At 37.5% G+C, this 15,770-nt stretch overlaps 1 protein-coding gene across 2 annotated transcripts in view; it reads right to left on the reverse strand.

Annotated features, from left to right (window-relative positions):
• LOC104863283 (charged multivesicular body protein 3) overlaps positions 1-15,499 on the reverse strand; it is a 78,661-nt gene extending 63,162 nt beyond the window's left edge. Inside the window, exons 1-3 of one of the 2 annotated variants that reach the window (XM_010625649.1) lie at positions 15,153-15,499; positions 12,111-12,250; positions 3,783-3,898 (exon numbers count right to left, since the gene is read on the reverse strand). In XM_010625649.1, coding sequence (XP_010623951.1) covers positions 3,783-3,898; positions 12,111-12,250; positions 15,153-15,378 — 482 coding nt within the window. In that variant the 5' untranslated portion in view covers positions 15,379-15,499. The remainder of the gene's footprint in view (positions 1-3,782; positions 3,899-12,110; positions 12,251-15,152) is intronic. The other variant, XM_010625653.2, reaches the window with a different exon arrangement.
• Between the last annotated feature and the right edge of the window lie 271 nt (positions 15,500-15,770).

Here is a 15,770-nt window from a genome sequence, read left to right on the forward strand (position 1 = left end):
TATATTTCACCGCTAAATAATGAAAAAGAAGTTCAAAGAAAGGGAACATTTGGAATTTGAGCAGGCAAAAATTTCATGAAAGGTTTACATCTTGAAGGTTTACATTCTAAAGGTTTGTTTACATTTTGAAGGATGGTTAAAATTCAGATGTGCAGAGAACAAAGAAACAAACAGGTTATCCTCCATGCTGAATCCCTGAACCGGTGCAAGGTCCTGGAGGGTAGATGACATACCCTACCATTTATTAACTGTTATAGTTTAAATATGAAGTGTCTCCCAAAGACCCACATATTGGGCAATGAAGCAATGTTCAGAGGTAGGGCCTATAGAGGTGAACGGAACATGAGGGTGCTAACCTTATCAAGGGTTAACCCCTTGATGAATTCACAGCTGAAAAGGTTTATTAGGAGTCGGGGCCCAGCTACAAGAATTAGGGCACTAGGAACATGCCTTTGAAGGATCTATCTTGTCCCTAGCTCCTTCCTCTCTCTTTGGCTCTCCCTCCTACTCTTCTCCCTGGTTACCATGTTTGTCTGCCATGCCCTTCTAACATATTTCTGTTTTGCAGTCAGCTTACCATGGACTGGGCCCTTTGAAACCATGAGCCTAAACAAATCTTTATTCCTTTAAACTGGTTATGTAGGTATTTGGTCACAGTGATAAAAAGCAAATTCGTAACTCAAGCACCTACCACAATGCCCGATACACAATTGCTACTACATCAAATAATCTGCATAAAAACCAACCCCAAAAGAGGTACTGCAAGCCCCATTTTTAAAAAATATTCTTTTCAATGGAGATTATGAAGAAGAAACAGAGAAAGTTAGTGACAAAACAATCCTCATTTTATAGCTGAATAAATGTGGAAGACTAACAAAAATTTAATTAATTAACTAAACTTTAACTTAATTTAATTAAGTCATTTGTTTAGATTTATTCAGTAGGGCTACTGGGTGTGGTGGTAGATGCCTGTAATACCAGTACTTGGGAGGCTAAGACAGGAGGACTGCTGCAAATTCAAGGCCAGCCTGGGCTACAAAGTGAGTTCAAGGCCAGCCTGAACTACACAGTAAGACCCTGTGTCAAGAAAAAAAAAATTTTTTTTTCAGTAGGGCTATGACACTACTTCTTTTAGAAACAGATAGGTTCTTGCTATGAGATTTGAAATATCCATCTCCCTCTAAAGAACTTGATAATGAAAAATACCCAAAAAATGAAAATAGCTGTTTGTACTATCTATCATGGAGAGATTTGCTATGAAAACATTTTCCTTTGCTTTAAAATAAATGTTCTTAGGCCAGGGATTTAGCTCAGCGGTTCTGCCGCCTGCCTTGCAAGTGCAAGGACCTGAGTTTGATCCCCAGTACCAAAAAAAATGTTGTTTTCCAAAACCCACCATGTGTATACATTTTTGTTTACAAACTTGTAAATTGATAGTAATGTCTGATTTTTAAATTCTGAATACTGATGTAAAAATCACTGTTATACTTTATTTAGTAAACATGGTTTATTTTTATAAAATTACATTAGCATATTATACATTCATATGAACAGATGAAGAGACAGGAAAGTCTTGACATATGTGGCATAAGGTTTTATAGAACATTACTAATTTTATCTCAGAAATTTTGTGGCATAATTTAAGATAAACGAACATGTTACATCTTAAAGACAAGGTTAGTGATAACCCTGGGAAACTATCTGGTGCCTCAGAATCACAGACTCTTGACTATTAACTTTTTTTTTAATAGATTTACTTCCTTAGCAAGATATATTCCATTAACACAATCATTATTCCACTATTCCATTAACATCAATCTTGTTTTATATAAATGGTTTGAAAAATATATATTCCTAAAAATAGAGAATCTTCAAATCCTTTCATACTGTATTTGTCCAACACAAACAATTCATTGATATGAATTCTATTTTTATCTTCACACACACATACACACACACACACACACACACAAAAGCAGTAGGTCAAATGCATATAGCTAAGTGCCATACTTTTTACCTTTTTCCATTTGGTAATATTTATCTTTCAAATTAAATCTTATTTTCCAAATTTGCAAAGAAACATACTTACAAACACCAAGTTACTAATATATATTTATCTAAACAGCAGTTCAAAGAAATCCAAAACACAAATATAGTGTACCATATTAATCTTAAACTCCACTGCTAAACAAATATGAGGACTAAATGTAATATTTTCCAAGAATGTTGCATTGCTTTATATCAGTATAACAACTTTTACTGACAATTCAAAAAAGAACTGTTAAAGATCAGACTAAGTTAATGAGAACACCATAAAAACATTCTCTAGTTCTTAAAAGTAAACCTATTGAGCTCTTCTGAGATCTTAGAAAACTTCTAAAGAGATAAGAAATGTGGCTAGTGCATACTGGTATTCCAGTTTCTGGTGTGGCAAGTAATTTTGAAAAGGTATCTTGGTATCTGTTTAAGTAATGCCATTTCTTCAGACAAGGTCATTGGCCTTTATGGTTTTCCCTTATTCCACAGTCCCTCATAACCTATCATTCTTACCGTACATCTCCCTAACCTCTTGTTTGCCACTCTGCTCTTGTAATTCCTATATCCTCAGTCTTCTCCTCAACACTCCTTTAGCCAAGCCCTGAATATAAATACATAAATACCACCTCACCTCCTACTTTTTCCAAAAAAAGAGCAGAATGTGGACCTGGCAAGAAAAGCCTTCTGAAATAGATCTCTCGGTTGAGGAGTAAGAGCGAGAGCCAAGAAGTGCCACCATGCTAGGTGTACAGGGAAAACTGCTACCACATGCCCACCTGAGATATATGGTTTTTTACATATGCCATATGTCTTCTCTGCATGAAACAAAACATGCCAAATGTGTCCATCTTTTATTAAATATTAACCAAATGGATAACTAAATGAACAAAGGAGTGTAAGTTATGATTTAGTTGTGTTAGAAATAGAAATAAAGCATTTCAAATACATAATGGAATAATAAAGCAAATTAATAATGTGATAGATTGAATACTGAAGTACAAAAGAACAAAACAAAAATGTCTTTAAGAAAATGGGAAAAAATAAGAAAACCTAAAACAACAAAAGGCAGTTAAAAAAGGTACAAATACTTGAGTAAAGAAAAACAAGATGTGATTCTGAACACTAGGTTTTAGGAAAAAAGACATACCCAGAGATACCTGTGGAGTAGATGGAAATGAGCAACAAAATACAAAGCAGGGGTAAGAAGTACCAAAAAAGATTTAGATAACCAGTGACTACAGTATTTGGAAAATGCTGACACAAAAAAGAAAAGACTAATGACACTCTTACAAGAGAGCGCCCAAAGAAAGAACATAGAAAAGCCAGAAAGAGAAATCTCAGAAAGCCAATAAGTGCCAGTTTAACAAAAACTACTAATGAAGTACCTGCATAAGTAACAGTGTGCTAAACATTATCTTTGCTTTCAGTTGTTTTTTGGGTTTTTTTTTTTTTTTTTTTTTTTTTTTTTTTTTTTTTTTTTTTTTTTTTTTTTTTTTTTTTTTTTTTTTTTTTTTTTTTTTTTTTTTTTTTTTTTTTTTGAGACAGGGTCTTACTATGTAGTGGAGACTGACTGGAACTCACTAGGTAGCCCAAGGCTGGTCTGGAACTCACAGAGATCCTCCTGCCTCAGCCTCCCTAGGGCTGGGATTACAGGCATGCACCACCACGCCCGGCTTCATATTTCTTATTCAACAAGAAAGATTCTGATCAGGATTCAAATTCTAAGAATTCTCCAATCCACTTACCTGGGATCGCTAGAACAGTTAAAAGTGCCTGTGCGTATTCCAAATCTTGACACTTTTCTAACCATTTTCTCCCAGTGAATTTTTCCCACCAAAGGACTTCTGTCATTTGCTATGACCTGTTCTCCAAAAAGAAGAAAATAAAAAAAGAAACTTTAATTATCAACCACATATATACATAGTATAAATTCACTTTTCTGAAAAACATTATTTCTACTTCTTATTATATCATATTATTATTTCAATATTATAGAAGGAGCAACTGTTCAACTGGTTTTCAAACACCGAACACAGTACAACAAACTCCCATACTCAGGCAGTTACAAGGAAGAGAGAAATCAAAATAAAAAAACTAGCTATGTTCTTCAGCATGTTCTCTAGAATTAAGTTGCACAGGAAAATGGCCCCTAAGAGTCATTTCTCATGGATCTGAAAAGAAAAATTTAAACAACAATCCAAATAAAGTTCATTAAAAATTATCACATATGAATTCAAGTTTCACTTTTCTTTCTTTCTTTCTTCTTTTTCTTTTTGGTACCGGGACTTGAACTTAGGTTCTTGCACATCTGAGGCAGGCACCAGAACCACTGGGCTAAATCCCCAGCCCTAAGTTTCACTTTTCTTAAAGTGTAATTATGAAGTTAAGGGTCAATAAAACAAATGTTTTCTATTAAACTATGCTTTGACTTAATCAATACTACTATTACTGCTATGGCTTTTTCTTTACAATCATGATTCTAATAAAAAGAATAAACAATAATTTTACATTCTTGAGCCTTACTTCAAATTTGCAAATAGCTTTCAAACAGGACTGGGAGAACAGACTTTTCAAAAAAAAAAAACCCCACAAAATTCCAAGCTGACCTTCAAAATACATATGTAACAACTTTTCTTATAATTGTCATCTGTTCTAATAGTTAATTAACATTTTCCTCCTTTTACCCGTAATCTTCCTGACACGAATAAAGGAAAAATTTCAATGAAGAAACTAGTAAGAAACAGTAAATATTAAAAATAAAACCACAAATATAACCAATGAAATTTAAAGAAAGGCCCAAAATATCTAAAGTCATCATGAAGCTATGTAGTATTTTAAGTACAGGGTTTACAGGCCAAGCTTATTTTCAGAAATGCTGTTATTACTGATACAGTACTATTCAATTTAAAATTATAATACAATACTCCTTTTGGCAGGAAGGACTATTTTTATGTTCACAAAGCCTCAGGAAGTAACATTCCAGGTGTGTTTGTGGAATGAATTCCAACAGTCAACTTCCTGTGAAAGGAGAAGGTGGCAGCTATCTCATATGCGGCTGCTTGGCTGGGAAGTCTAAGGAAAGTCAGAAGCAGCAGGAGCATTAAGGGCACATGGTCATGGAAAAGCAACTTTAAATTCACTTTATGTGTCCACAGATCACTCTTCAGTAACCCCTGCCATATGCCACTATATTAACATCTTCACACTGAAACGTACACGCAAATGTAGTGTCTTATAACTGTGGTAATAAACGTACACACAATTTAGAGCAAGGAGCAAATGGTTCTGATAGTACTTTTTAATGAAAATAAGTGGTCTTATTGAGGCAGATATGAGTGCTTACATAAATATTCAGATAGCTGAGGTAACCAGGAAAAGGGCAATTTGAGATGAAAACTCTTAGATATAAGCTCTTTTTGAAGAGGTTCACACAGGTTATACTTCCAAATTAGACTCTGGATTTTCTACTTTTTCCTTGGTCCAAAAGTACTTTATAAGTTTTACCTGGAGAATCAGAGACCAAGCAGGGTAGGCTTACTTGTCTTTTCTTTCCCCCTGCTGAAGAATCAATAGGATAGTTCTTTTAGTCATGTTATTAAGGAAATCTTTAACTTAATTTTCAGATTCCTTGGGAGATTAAGAAGTCTTGGTACCATCTTATCACCATACTCCCTGCTCTCTGTCCTTTTCATTTCTCCCTCAAAAACTCTTTTCAGATATTTTTCCATTTCTTGAGGATGAAAATACCCCAAACATTTTAGAACTGTGTTCATGACAGCTGCTTTAAGGAGCTAAGAGGTGTCGTTGTCAGGGTAATCGTAGCCCTAACTAAGTCTTGGGGTGTCTTTCAGTGAAGATCCTGTTCACTGCACAGGTATATTTTACACTTATAATAGGAGCTCTAATGTTTAAAAAAGGGAAGGTGAATGAGAGCGGGCTGTTTCCAGGCTCATCCTAGCTCTGGCAAAGACAGCAGAGATTAATGAACAGAGCTGTGAATATTGCTTGGACAGGTACATGACAATGTTCAACCCCAAGGTCTCATTTACTCAGCAGTTCTTCCTTCTGCTTTTCACAAGTTTAAGGATCCCTAGGAGCTGTAAAAAAGTGAAAAATCATCTAGGCATTTCTAGAAAGCATTTAATATGACTCTATAGCTATATTTATGCAATTAGAAATTGCTTTGTCCAATGTCCTACACAATTACGTGACACAAGTGAAGGTTTAGCATTAATTTTGGTAGAGGTTTAATTAAATGGCCAATATAAAAATGTCAGTATTTTCACAAAATAACTCATTTAGCTGTGTCACATGGAAGAACAAATACTCAAAATCTGTTACTATAGAGTCCCAGATTTATAGCTTATATTCTAAAAGCATGCACCATTCTGAATGGCATCCACATGTCTGGTCTCATTAAAAGGGAGACTGTCCTTGGCAGTTTGAGAAGAAGGCTGCAGTCTCTGTGGGGATTATCAGACTAGAAACGAATTGGATGAATGTAGAGTACTAGCTCCAGGCCTGAAAGAGTCCCGGCAAGACAGGCTAGAAGTGAAGCAATCTTTCCATTTGCCTTCCCAGGGTATCCGCCTCCCTAACTGGCATTCCCAAACTTGCTCTCCACTGTATTCTTTGCAGCTAATGGGGAACCTCACTCATTTGAGTGCTTAATAAATATTTAAGTTGAATTAAACTCTTTCAGCTTTTTACAATTCAGTAGCTCATTCTTGTTACTTTAGATCTCACAGAAGGGCTAAAGGAAAGACTCCCAACTTTTTATTTCATTGTAATAAAACTCCCTGCCCCAGAAACCTGTCATCTAGAGTATTTTCTAGACAACACTAGTATAAATAGGACCTTGTTGTGCAACTGCACATTAGTGTTCTTGACCCCAGTTAGCCATAAAGGCATCCAATTCAGTGCATTTAAAAATACACTAGGGCTGGGGATTTAGCTCAGTGGTTCTGGCACCTGCCTCGCAAGAGCAAGGACCTGATTTGATCCCCAGGACGAAAAAAATAAAAATAAATAAATAAAATATACTTGGGCCTATTTGTTAGAGGTGGAATTTATTACTAATCAGAACATTTAGTATATCCCTTTTATTATTGTTAATTCTATACAATATTACTGAGGCTTAATTATTATTTTTTGTTTGTTTTGGTACCGGGGATCAAACTCAGGACCTTATGCTTACAAGGCAGGCGGCAAAACCACTGAGCTATATCACTGGTCCATTGAGGCTTAATAAAACAGCAGAACTTCCTGGAAGAAAAGAAGTGTTGTGCTATATGTTCTACATTTCTCAATATTTAATTTTAACAGGGAATCTACTTTCAAAACTGTGGACCAACTTAGGTATGTGTATGTAAATTGTATAAAATCATTAAAAGTGGGGATGAGTGAGTGGCAAAATGAACATTTTAATTTTTAATATCCTATTCTCACTGGCTTACTTCATGAATAAATACAAAGTTTTGCACCAAAACTTTTACATAGTATAAAGTGGCTTGCCATGCTTTTTGCCTCCAGAGTAGCACTAAAGAATAAGTTGGAATTGCCCTAACAAAACTTACAGTCTAGGGCTGGGAATGTGGCTCAGTGACACTGCGCCTGCCTCACAAGCTCATGGTCCTGAGTTCGATCTCGAACCCTGGTACTGGGGGTAGGGATGGGGGACACAACAACGAAAACAACCATCGTCTAAGCAAAAAGATAAGTTTAAAGTCAGCCAATAATAGTTTCAGCCGAACAGTAACTGCATTAACGTAATACTTGAGTAAATAATGACCAAAGATTTCTAGGGCTTTAAATCATACAGTTCTTTTCCCTGTTATCTCAACTCCAGTCATTTTAGATTCCTTATCACATGACACAGCCAGAAGGGAACAAGTATGTCTTTCTTTGAACGATAATAACAGCCAAAACAGTGCTGGGATGTAGCTCAGTGTTACAGCACTTGCCAGGTGTGCATGACTCCCTGGGTTCAATCCTCACAACCATACACTTTCATTCTTTCCCTCCCTTCCTATCTCTCCCTTCCCCCTGCTCCCCTCTCTGTCAAAATAGAGAAACAGAAATGTCAAGAGGATCAATCCATAAAACCCACAAATTATGCTAACTTTCACATTATGGAAGCCTATCAGCTGTGCATCTACTCTCTGTTTGAGTCTTCTTTACTGATGCCAAGAAGACTGGGTGGCAGCAGAATCAAAGAATCTATGAACCAGTAAAATAAAGTAATGAAAGATAAACAGTTAGGGGCTGGGGATTTAGCTCAGTGGTTCTGTCGCCTGCCTCACAAGCGCAAGGTCCCACTACCAAAAAAAAAAAAAGATGTCACAGTTATATTAGACAAAGAATGAAAACTCAGGATGTCAGGAAGAACTGCTGCTAAGAGGAAAAAAAAAAACTTGGTTCTTCATGGATTACATGTTTTACTGGCAAAGATGTCACATGTATGTCGTTACCTTGAAAACTAAAAATAGGTCTGTTCACCTATAGGATGACCAGTATCTCAGGATAAGAGAGATAAAGCTTGGAAATTTAAAGACGGCATTGGTCATCATTCCCCATAAAGAGAAAACAAATTAATTAATTTATTTTAAAATAAAGAAATACTAGGCATGCTGGCACACATCTGAAATCCCAGCACTCTGGGAGGCTAAGGCAGGAGGATGGCACGTTTGGGCCCAGCCTGGGTTCCTTAGCAACTTAGCAAGACCTTGTCTCAAAATAAATGATAAAAAAGGACTGGGGATATAGATACAGCTCACTGTGACGGCCCTGGGTTCAATTTCCAGTACTATAAAATAAAGAGAAAAGGACCACAAATTCAAATTATTAAATTCAAATTCTTAAAAGTTACCCTTTACAACAGATTAGACAAACATCATCTGCACTGAAAGAATGACAATGAGATAGATGGGTATTTAGCCCAGTGGTGCTGCTGCCTGTCTTGCAAGCACAAGCTCCCAAGTTCGATCCCTGGTACCAAAAATAAATAAATAAAGAAAGAAATAAAGAATGACAATCACAGAATATTTCTCTTCTGTCTCAAATAGATATTTTCAATTTTAAATGTAGTTTAAATCTAAAACAGAGAAGCAATTCTAGAGCTTAAAACTAGGTGTCTGTGCTGATCAGGTTAGCTGCTCAGCCCACAGAGACAAGGACAGGGTTTTAGTCATAACCTGTTCTTGCAGACCAAACCAGCCACTTGACACATGGAAAGCCAAAGGTCTCAAGGAATACAAGCCACACAGTGGTGATGAGCATGAACCTTGAAGGACACTGGGAAAATGAAGTATTCACCCTATCGTGTCTTCTCATACAAATGTATAAATACATTCCATTTTTCTTAGGTGTCTTTCAACTGTTAATACCTATAAGAGTTAAAAACATTTTCAAAGAAATATAATTTAGGGCCAGGGATTTCACTCAGTGGTGTCACCACTTGCCTCACAAGTGCAAGGTCCTGAGTTCAATCCCTGGTACCAAAAAATAAAAAAAGAAATACAATTTAGGGACTAGAATTTATAATGCTAACATTCATTCTTATTTCTTACTCACTTCAAGTGTCACCTTACAAGAGAACTCCTTGCCATTTTCGGTCTCCTTATCCTGTTCATTTTGTTTCTTAGCAGAGTCCATTAAGTGATATTATATCAAATATTCATTTATTTGGTGCCTGCATCTCCCAGCTGGAACATGAGCTGCCTAAGAGAGCAAGAACCTAGCCTGGTGTTTGCTCCTGGTATACTTCCAGGTCCCAGAACAGGGCCTGGCACACCCGTATTTGCTGAACCAACTGATTTTGTCACATGTTAAAGGAGTTTAATCCATGGATATCTTTCATAAGATATTAAAAACCAGTAAGTTTTTTATTAGCCAAGAATACATTGTTGACTAATGACCCTAAATGTGTTTGTTGTGCCAGGCAGCACATGTACAAAAGAATTTCCAGACTTTTGACACAACTCTTCCAAATTTCAAGGTGCTCTGCATCTTTACCATTTTTTTCCAAGGGGTGAATCATGTGGGTGACAAATATTTAGATCATGAACACAGAGCTCTAGGACTGGCTACTAAACTCAGTCTCAGTAATAAATCTAAAACTACCTGGACCAGACTATTAGAAATAAATTGCAGAGGAAAGAAACGGAACAACAATTCACTTGTAAATTAAAGCTTTAAAGAAGCTACAGCTTATTTTTCAATACCAATTAACAGAAACAAAACAGAATGTGAATGGCTAAAGTATAGACTACAACCATATGAACTCATATTCTCCCTGTCCCAAATTTAAAAATTGCTTAGATTTTCTGGAGGGTGAAAGTTCAAACACAGTTGTATACACTACAATAAAGGAAAGATCACTGAAAAATAATGCAAGCTCCCTAAGAGTTTCCAAATCTCAGCCCACATACACAGCACATTTCATGATTATTTCAGCCTCTTTAGATGTAGATTTGAGGCCAGGTGCAACCAAAAACCTATCTATTCAAAATCATACTGCAAATCAGTGATAGTGCCAAGCCTTCAACTAAAGTCTCTGAACTCAAAGTTTTCAAAAACTCATTTTGTAGTCTTTGTTCTCAGAAAGAAATACAGAGAGACTATTTTAATTTTCATACCCTAAATCAAGTCTTGTCAATCCTTGAATGAAACGACGAGAGCACTGGACACAAAAATCAAGGAACCTAGGATTTGATCCTAGTTCAATATTACCAACTGTATCCATGACTTATGGCGAGTTACATTACCTCTCAGCGCCTCAGAAAGAGACTGATATGACTTCCAAACTTCACCCATTCACACACTACATGCTTAATTTAGCATATTCATGGTGCTAACTTGATACGTTACTTTAAGTGAAACCACATTTTAGTCAGGTGTGGTGGCACATGACTGTAGTCCTAGCACCTGGGATGCTGAGGCAGGAGGATTGCTGCCAGCTCGAGACCAGCCCGTGCTACATAAAATGAGTTCAAGGCCAGCTTGAACTACATAGCGAGACTCTGTCTCCAAAAAAGAAAAAGAAAAAAGTAAAACCACATTTAAAAACTTCAAATAACTTTCTTTCCTAAGCAATATTTAGGAAATTATGTGTTCAATATGAAACAATATAAATGATTTTAATTTATATTTAATTTACATTTGTTCACTCATTTATCAGAAACCACATTTGAGAAGCACAAAAGGTGATTTTTAAGGGCCATCATGGCTTTAAAATTCTAATATATCAATTAAATCTCACAGTTTTGGTATCTTAAGAACTAGGGTAAAAAATTATTTTGTAACAAGCAAAATACTGAGTACTTCCCATCACTCCACAACAGCTCCTCTCCTACAGCATAAACTTGGTTATTTATCTAGGACACTGACTCCTTTGCTTTTTTTGTTGTTTGTTTGTTTGGTTTTGGTTTTTTTGAGACTGGGTATCACTATGTAGTTGAGACAGACCTGGAATTTACTATGTAGCCCAGGCTGGTCTCCGAACTTAACAGCGATCCTCCTGCCTCAGCCTCCTGAGTACTGGGATTACAGCCGTATGCAACCACGCCCGATTCCTTTGTTTTTCTTTTAGGTCCCCTTAGATATAAAAATTTGAACTGCCAAACTCAAAACTAGTGAAAAACTGACACATCACTAAACAGAAGGAACATGAATGCGCCACTCATGTTAAAGTGGATCCCACAACTGAAATGAATTTGCTTCTGCTGATTCTAAATAAGACACAACTCCCTTTCTCCAACTTTCCCTTTTCCACTCGTCAATATCCATTTATCTTGGTCTGCAAAAGCCTGTTTGGGAGGACATTAGAGTCCTCCTCTCAGAATTGAGTTATGCCATTAAATCATGTAAAGGTACAAGGTCCCAGTGATTAATGTAACTGTACTGTATACCTAAAATGTACCAAAGAACTTAATAATGATAATTAAAAAAAAAAAAAAAGAATCGAGTTATGCCTAAGAAACATGACACAAGTAAACCAAACTGTCACATACTATTTGGGTAAAAATAATTTCTTTTAGAGGTTCTCAAGTTATCAGGAATAATGTTTCTGATACCTGAATTAGCCAGATGCCATCTTTTGTGTCTTCTACAAGCTCATAGAAGTGCATTTCACCACTGAAATTGGTGCTAGAAACTGATTCAGAGGCCTCCTCTTCCTTGAGAGCTGAATACAGCTCCCCTTCCATTAAATCACCTGAAGAAAGGAAAAAAATTTCTAAGATTTCAAAACTCTCATGCTCCAAACTTGAGTGATTAATTCCATTTTGTACCATAAGGAATCATATTTTTCCATCCTGTAAAGAAAACTAGAATATACCCATTTAAGAGTCATACATTCAATAAATATGTAGTAAGACTTACTATGTGAAAGGCAAATGTAAAAAGAAAAAAAGACAAAAATCCAACTAAGCAAATACAGAGCTTATATTCTAGTAGGGGCACCATATATTTTTTTTTTTTTTTTTTTTTTTGAGACAGGGTCTCAAAGGCTGGCCTTCAACTCATTATGTAGCCCAGGCTGGCCTCAAATTCATGGCAATCTTCCTGCTTCAGCCTCCTGAGTGCTGGGACTATGGGTGTGCACCACCACACCCACCAGTCAGTCCATCACATAATTTAATAAAAATTATTGAATTTGTACCAGGTCAAAAAGTCATATTAGTTTTATATTGTGTTCTTTTTAATGCTACTGGGATGTAACTTTGAACTGCATCCTCAGTTCTTTTTATTTGGGGGAGGGTCTAGTTGCGGGGAGTTTTCTGGGAATTGAAGCCAGGGCCTTGGCACTGAGCTATTTCCCCAGGCCTCTTTTATTTTTTGAGACAGGGTCTCTGTATGTAATCCAGAGAAGTCTTGAACTCAGCTCGTACCTCAGGCTGTCTTTTAATTTGGGATCCTCCTGCCTCAGGTGCGCCACTATTTATTTATCTTTTGAGAAAGGCTCTCACTAATTTGCCCAGGCTGGCTTTAATTTGGAGTCCTCCTGCCTTTCTCTGCCTCCTGAATAAATGGGATTATAGGCAAGTACATCCACATTCAATATTTAATTATTCAATTTTATTTACAAGTTCAAGTTTCACATAATCTTTTTTTTTTTTTTCTTTTTTGGTACTGGGGATCGAACTTGGGACCTTGCACTTGCAAGGCAGGTGGCAGCAGCCCCATCACATAATCTTTTAAACAACATGGTTCATAGGTTCTGATGTAAAAGATTTGGAAATAGGCCAAAAGAACTTAAAATAGCAACAGGGTTTTTATCATTTGAAGATTAGAACTTTGTCAAAAGAACAAACTCCATACACTAATTTACAGCATAGAGTTTGTATCAAGTCACATGATTTTTAATTTTGCCATTGTGTCACTGATTTTGTACTGTACAATTCTAACAGCAAAATTACTGACAACAAATAAATTTTACAGATAAACTGCCATATTTAGGCTTTCTGCTACAAAATGGGTGATCTGAGTCATATTTTTGTGGGGTGTATATATTTTGATTTTATGTGGACTCCTTGTACATTCAGTACTGTATTTTTAGGCCCAAAGGAAGGCAATAAGACATAAAACAAATGTCAAAAGAAAAAATGTGTGAGTGGGATGTGATGGGGCAACCCTGTATTCCCAGAACTCAGAGGCTGAAGCAGGAGGATCATCTGGAGTTGGAGGCTATCCTGGGATACACAATGAATTCAAGGACAGCCTGAAGTACACTGTATGACTCTGTCTCAAAAAAAGAAGGAAAAGAAAAAAAAGCGTGAAAATTGGTTTACTATGAAAAATGATTTGGTTTTGGCAGATAAGACACTTCTCATTTCTAAACCTGGAGAGTTCATTTCTTAAGAGATCTTTTACTTTAGCTACTCCATTTTCCCCCTCGTGGTAGAAATAAGTCACCATAAATACCAGTCAGCAAACAAGGGGCAAGAATAGTACAGGATTTTACATTTTTCTCTAAAGAAAAAATGTATCACTTTTGTAGAAAGGGTTCCTTTTCTCTACCTTAGTGGTAAGAGTGTTACAACCCCGAAGCTACAACCAGGCAAGTGTTAAACTGCTAAGGAGTTTGTATTCTTGTCTAGGAAACTATATGGCTGTAGGGTACTAAATAAAGAAAAAAACGGTTCTGTAAAAAGACAAGGCTGACGGAACTGAAACAACAAAAACCATCAGTTTGAACCACTTCCTACCATAATGTCTTTCTCAAATAACACTCCTCCTTCAACAAGTACACTTAAACAAAAATATATTTTGTCCAACAGTAAAAAACAAAACTATTATTTCTCATCCATCACCCCAAACCAATAGTTATTGAAAATGTTTTTTTCAAGACATTACACATTGTCATAGCGCTGTTTCAATCCTATTCATACCCTCAACCCTTAAGTGATACAGGATGCCTACGACATATGACCAGAAAAAGGGCTTACATTCAAATTACAAAAAAAATGTAATGGTTCCACTGCCTGCCTCGCAAGCGCAAGGTACCGAGTTCGATCCTCGATATCAAAAACAAACAAAACAAAAAAATACAAAAAATTTACATGAGAAATCTAAGCTCAAAAGAAACAAGGCAGACCTTCACACCAAGACACCTATTTTCACCAAAGTGAATACTGTATAGTATACACCCTATCCAAACTTAAACTCTTTGGCCCAAATGCCTCTTTGGCATTGATTATTCTTATGTCTTCCCTTGTGGGCAGCTTATTACTATAGTGATAATCATGGCTAAGTGGAGTACGTTTTGGATTTTTTTCTATATTTTTATGAATTTAAACTGAGAAATGCTCCCCAGTTTGACTGGAATTTTGAGAAAAATCAATGCAATAAGCAATGCTAAAAAGCTAAACTTTCAAGCTGCAACTTAAAAATAATCTTAAAAAGATGTACGGACATTTCTGACAAATAATTTCAGGGCCCTTCTCAAAACTACTAGGTCTCAAGTACTTTACTGCAGAAAATACCTGGACAAAGCAAAACAAACAAAAACATCGGGGCAGCTTCTCAGTTTGCTTAACCTTGCAGGCACCGCCCTGGGTGCAGGTACAGGTCACCCCCTTCCTCACGTGGGGGCACCCGGAGTGCCCGACACTCGCCTGACTTCTCCACCAGCTCCCGGACATCCTTCTTCTCGGGCAACCCGGAGTAGCCCAGTCCCCGGCACTCCAGAATTGTCTTCAGCTTCTTGAAGCTCAGTGCCACCGGATCCACCAGCTGGGTGGCAAAAATGCCGGTCTCATACCACACAATGGCCTCAAAAAACCTGGCCAGGACGAACAGGATCAGGAAATACAGGAGCAAGAAAAAAAGCTTCAGCCACATCTTCCCTGGCGTGTCTTCTCTCTTTCCTGGGAGCCCGGAAGGTGGAGGATGAAGAGGGGTCGGGTCGGGGAGGGCGGCGTGGAGCGCGGGCGGAGGTCACCTGAGGGCCATCCCCGTGGCGTGGCAGTTCCCCGTGGCGTGGCAGGGGGCCGCGGCGTCCGTCCGGGTGGCCGAGGAAGAGTCCACGGTGGTGGAGGCTCAGAGCCTCCTGGTCCGGCCTTCCAGATGGGAGGCGAGACAAACGCAGGAAAAACGCTCCCAAAAGCCCCGTCCCCTAACCACCGAACGAGGGAGACGCGGGGGCACGTTTCCCTCGGTGGGTCCCGGCCTCCAGAGCCGCGATCTCGGCGGGAGGGGAGCGACCCAGCCCGATTCGGTCCACAGGGCGCGCG

Source organism: Fukomys damarensis, unplaced genomic scaffold, assembly GCF_012274545.1.
Source record: "Fukomys damarensis isolate Sample0158 unplaced genomic scaffold, DMR_v1.0_HiC HiC_scaffold_2, whole genome shotgun sequence".
Taxonomy (NCBI): domain Eukaryota; kingdom Metazoa; phylum Chordata; class Mammalia; order Rodentia; family Bathyergidae; genus Fukomys; species Fukomys damarensis.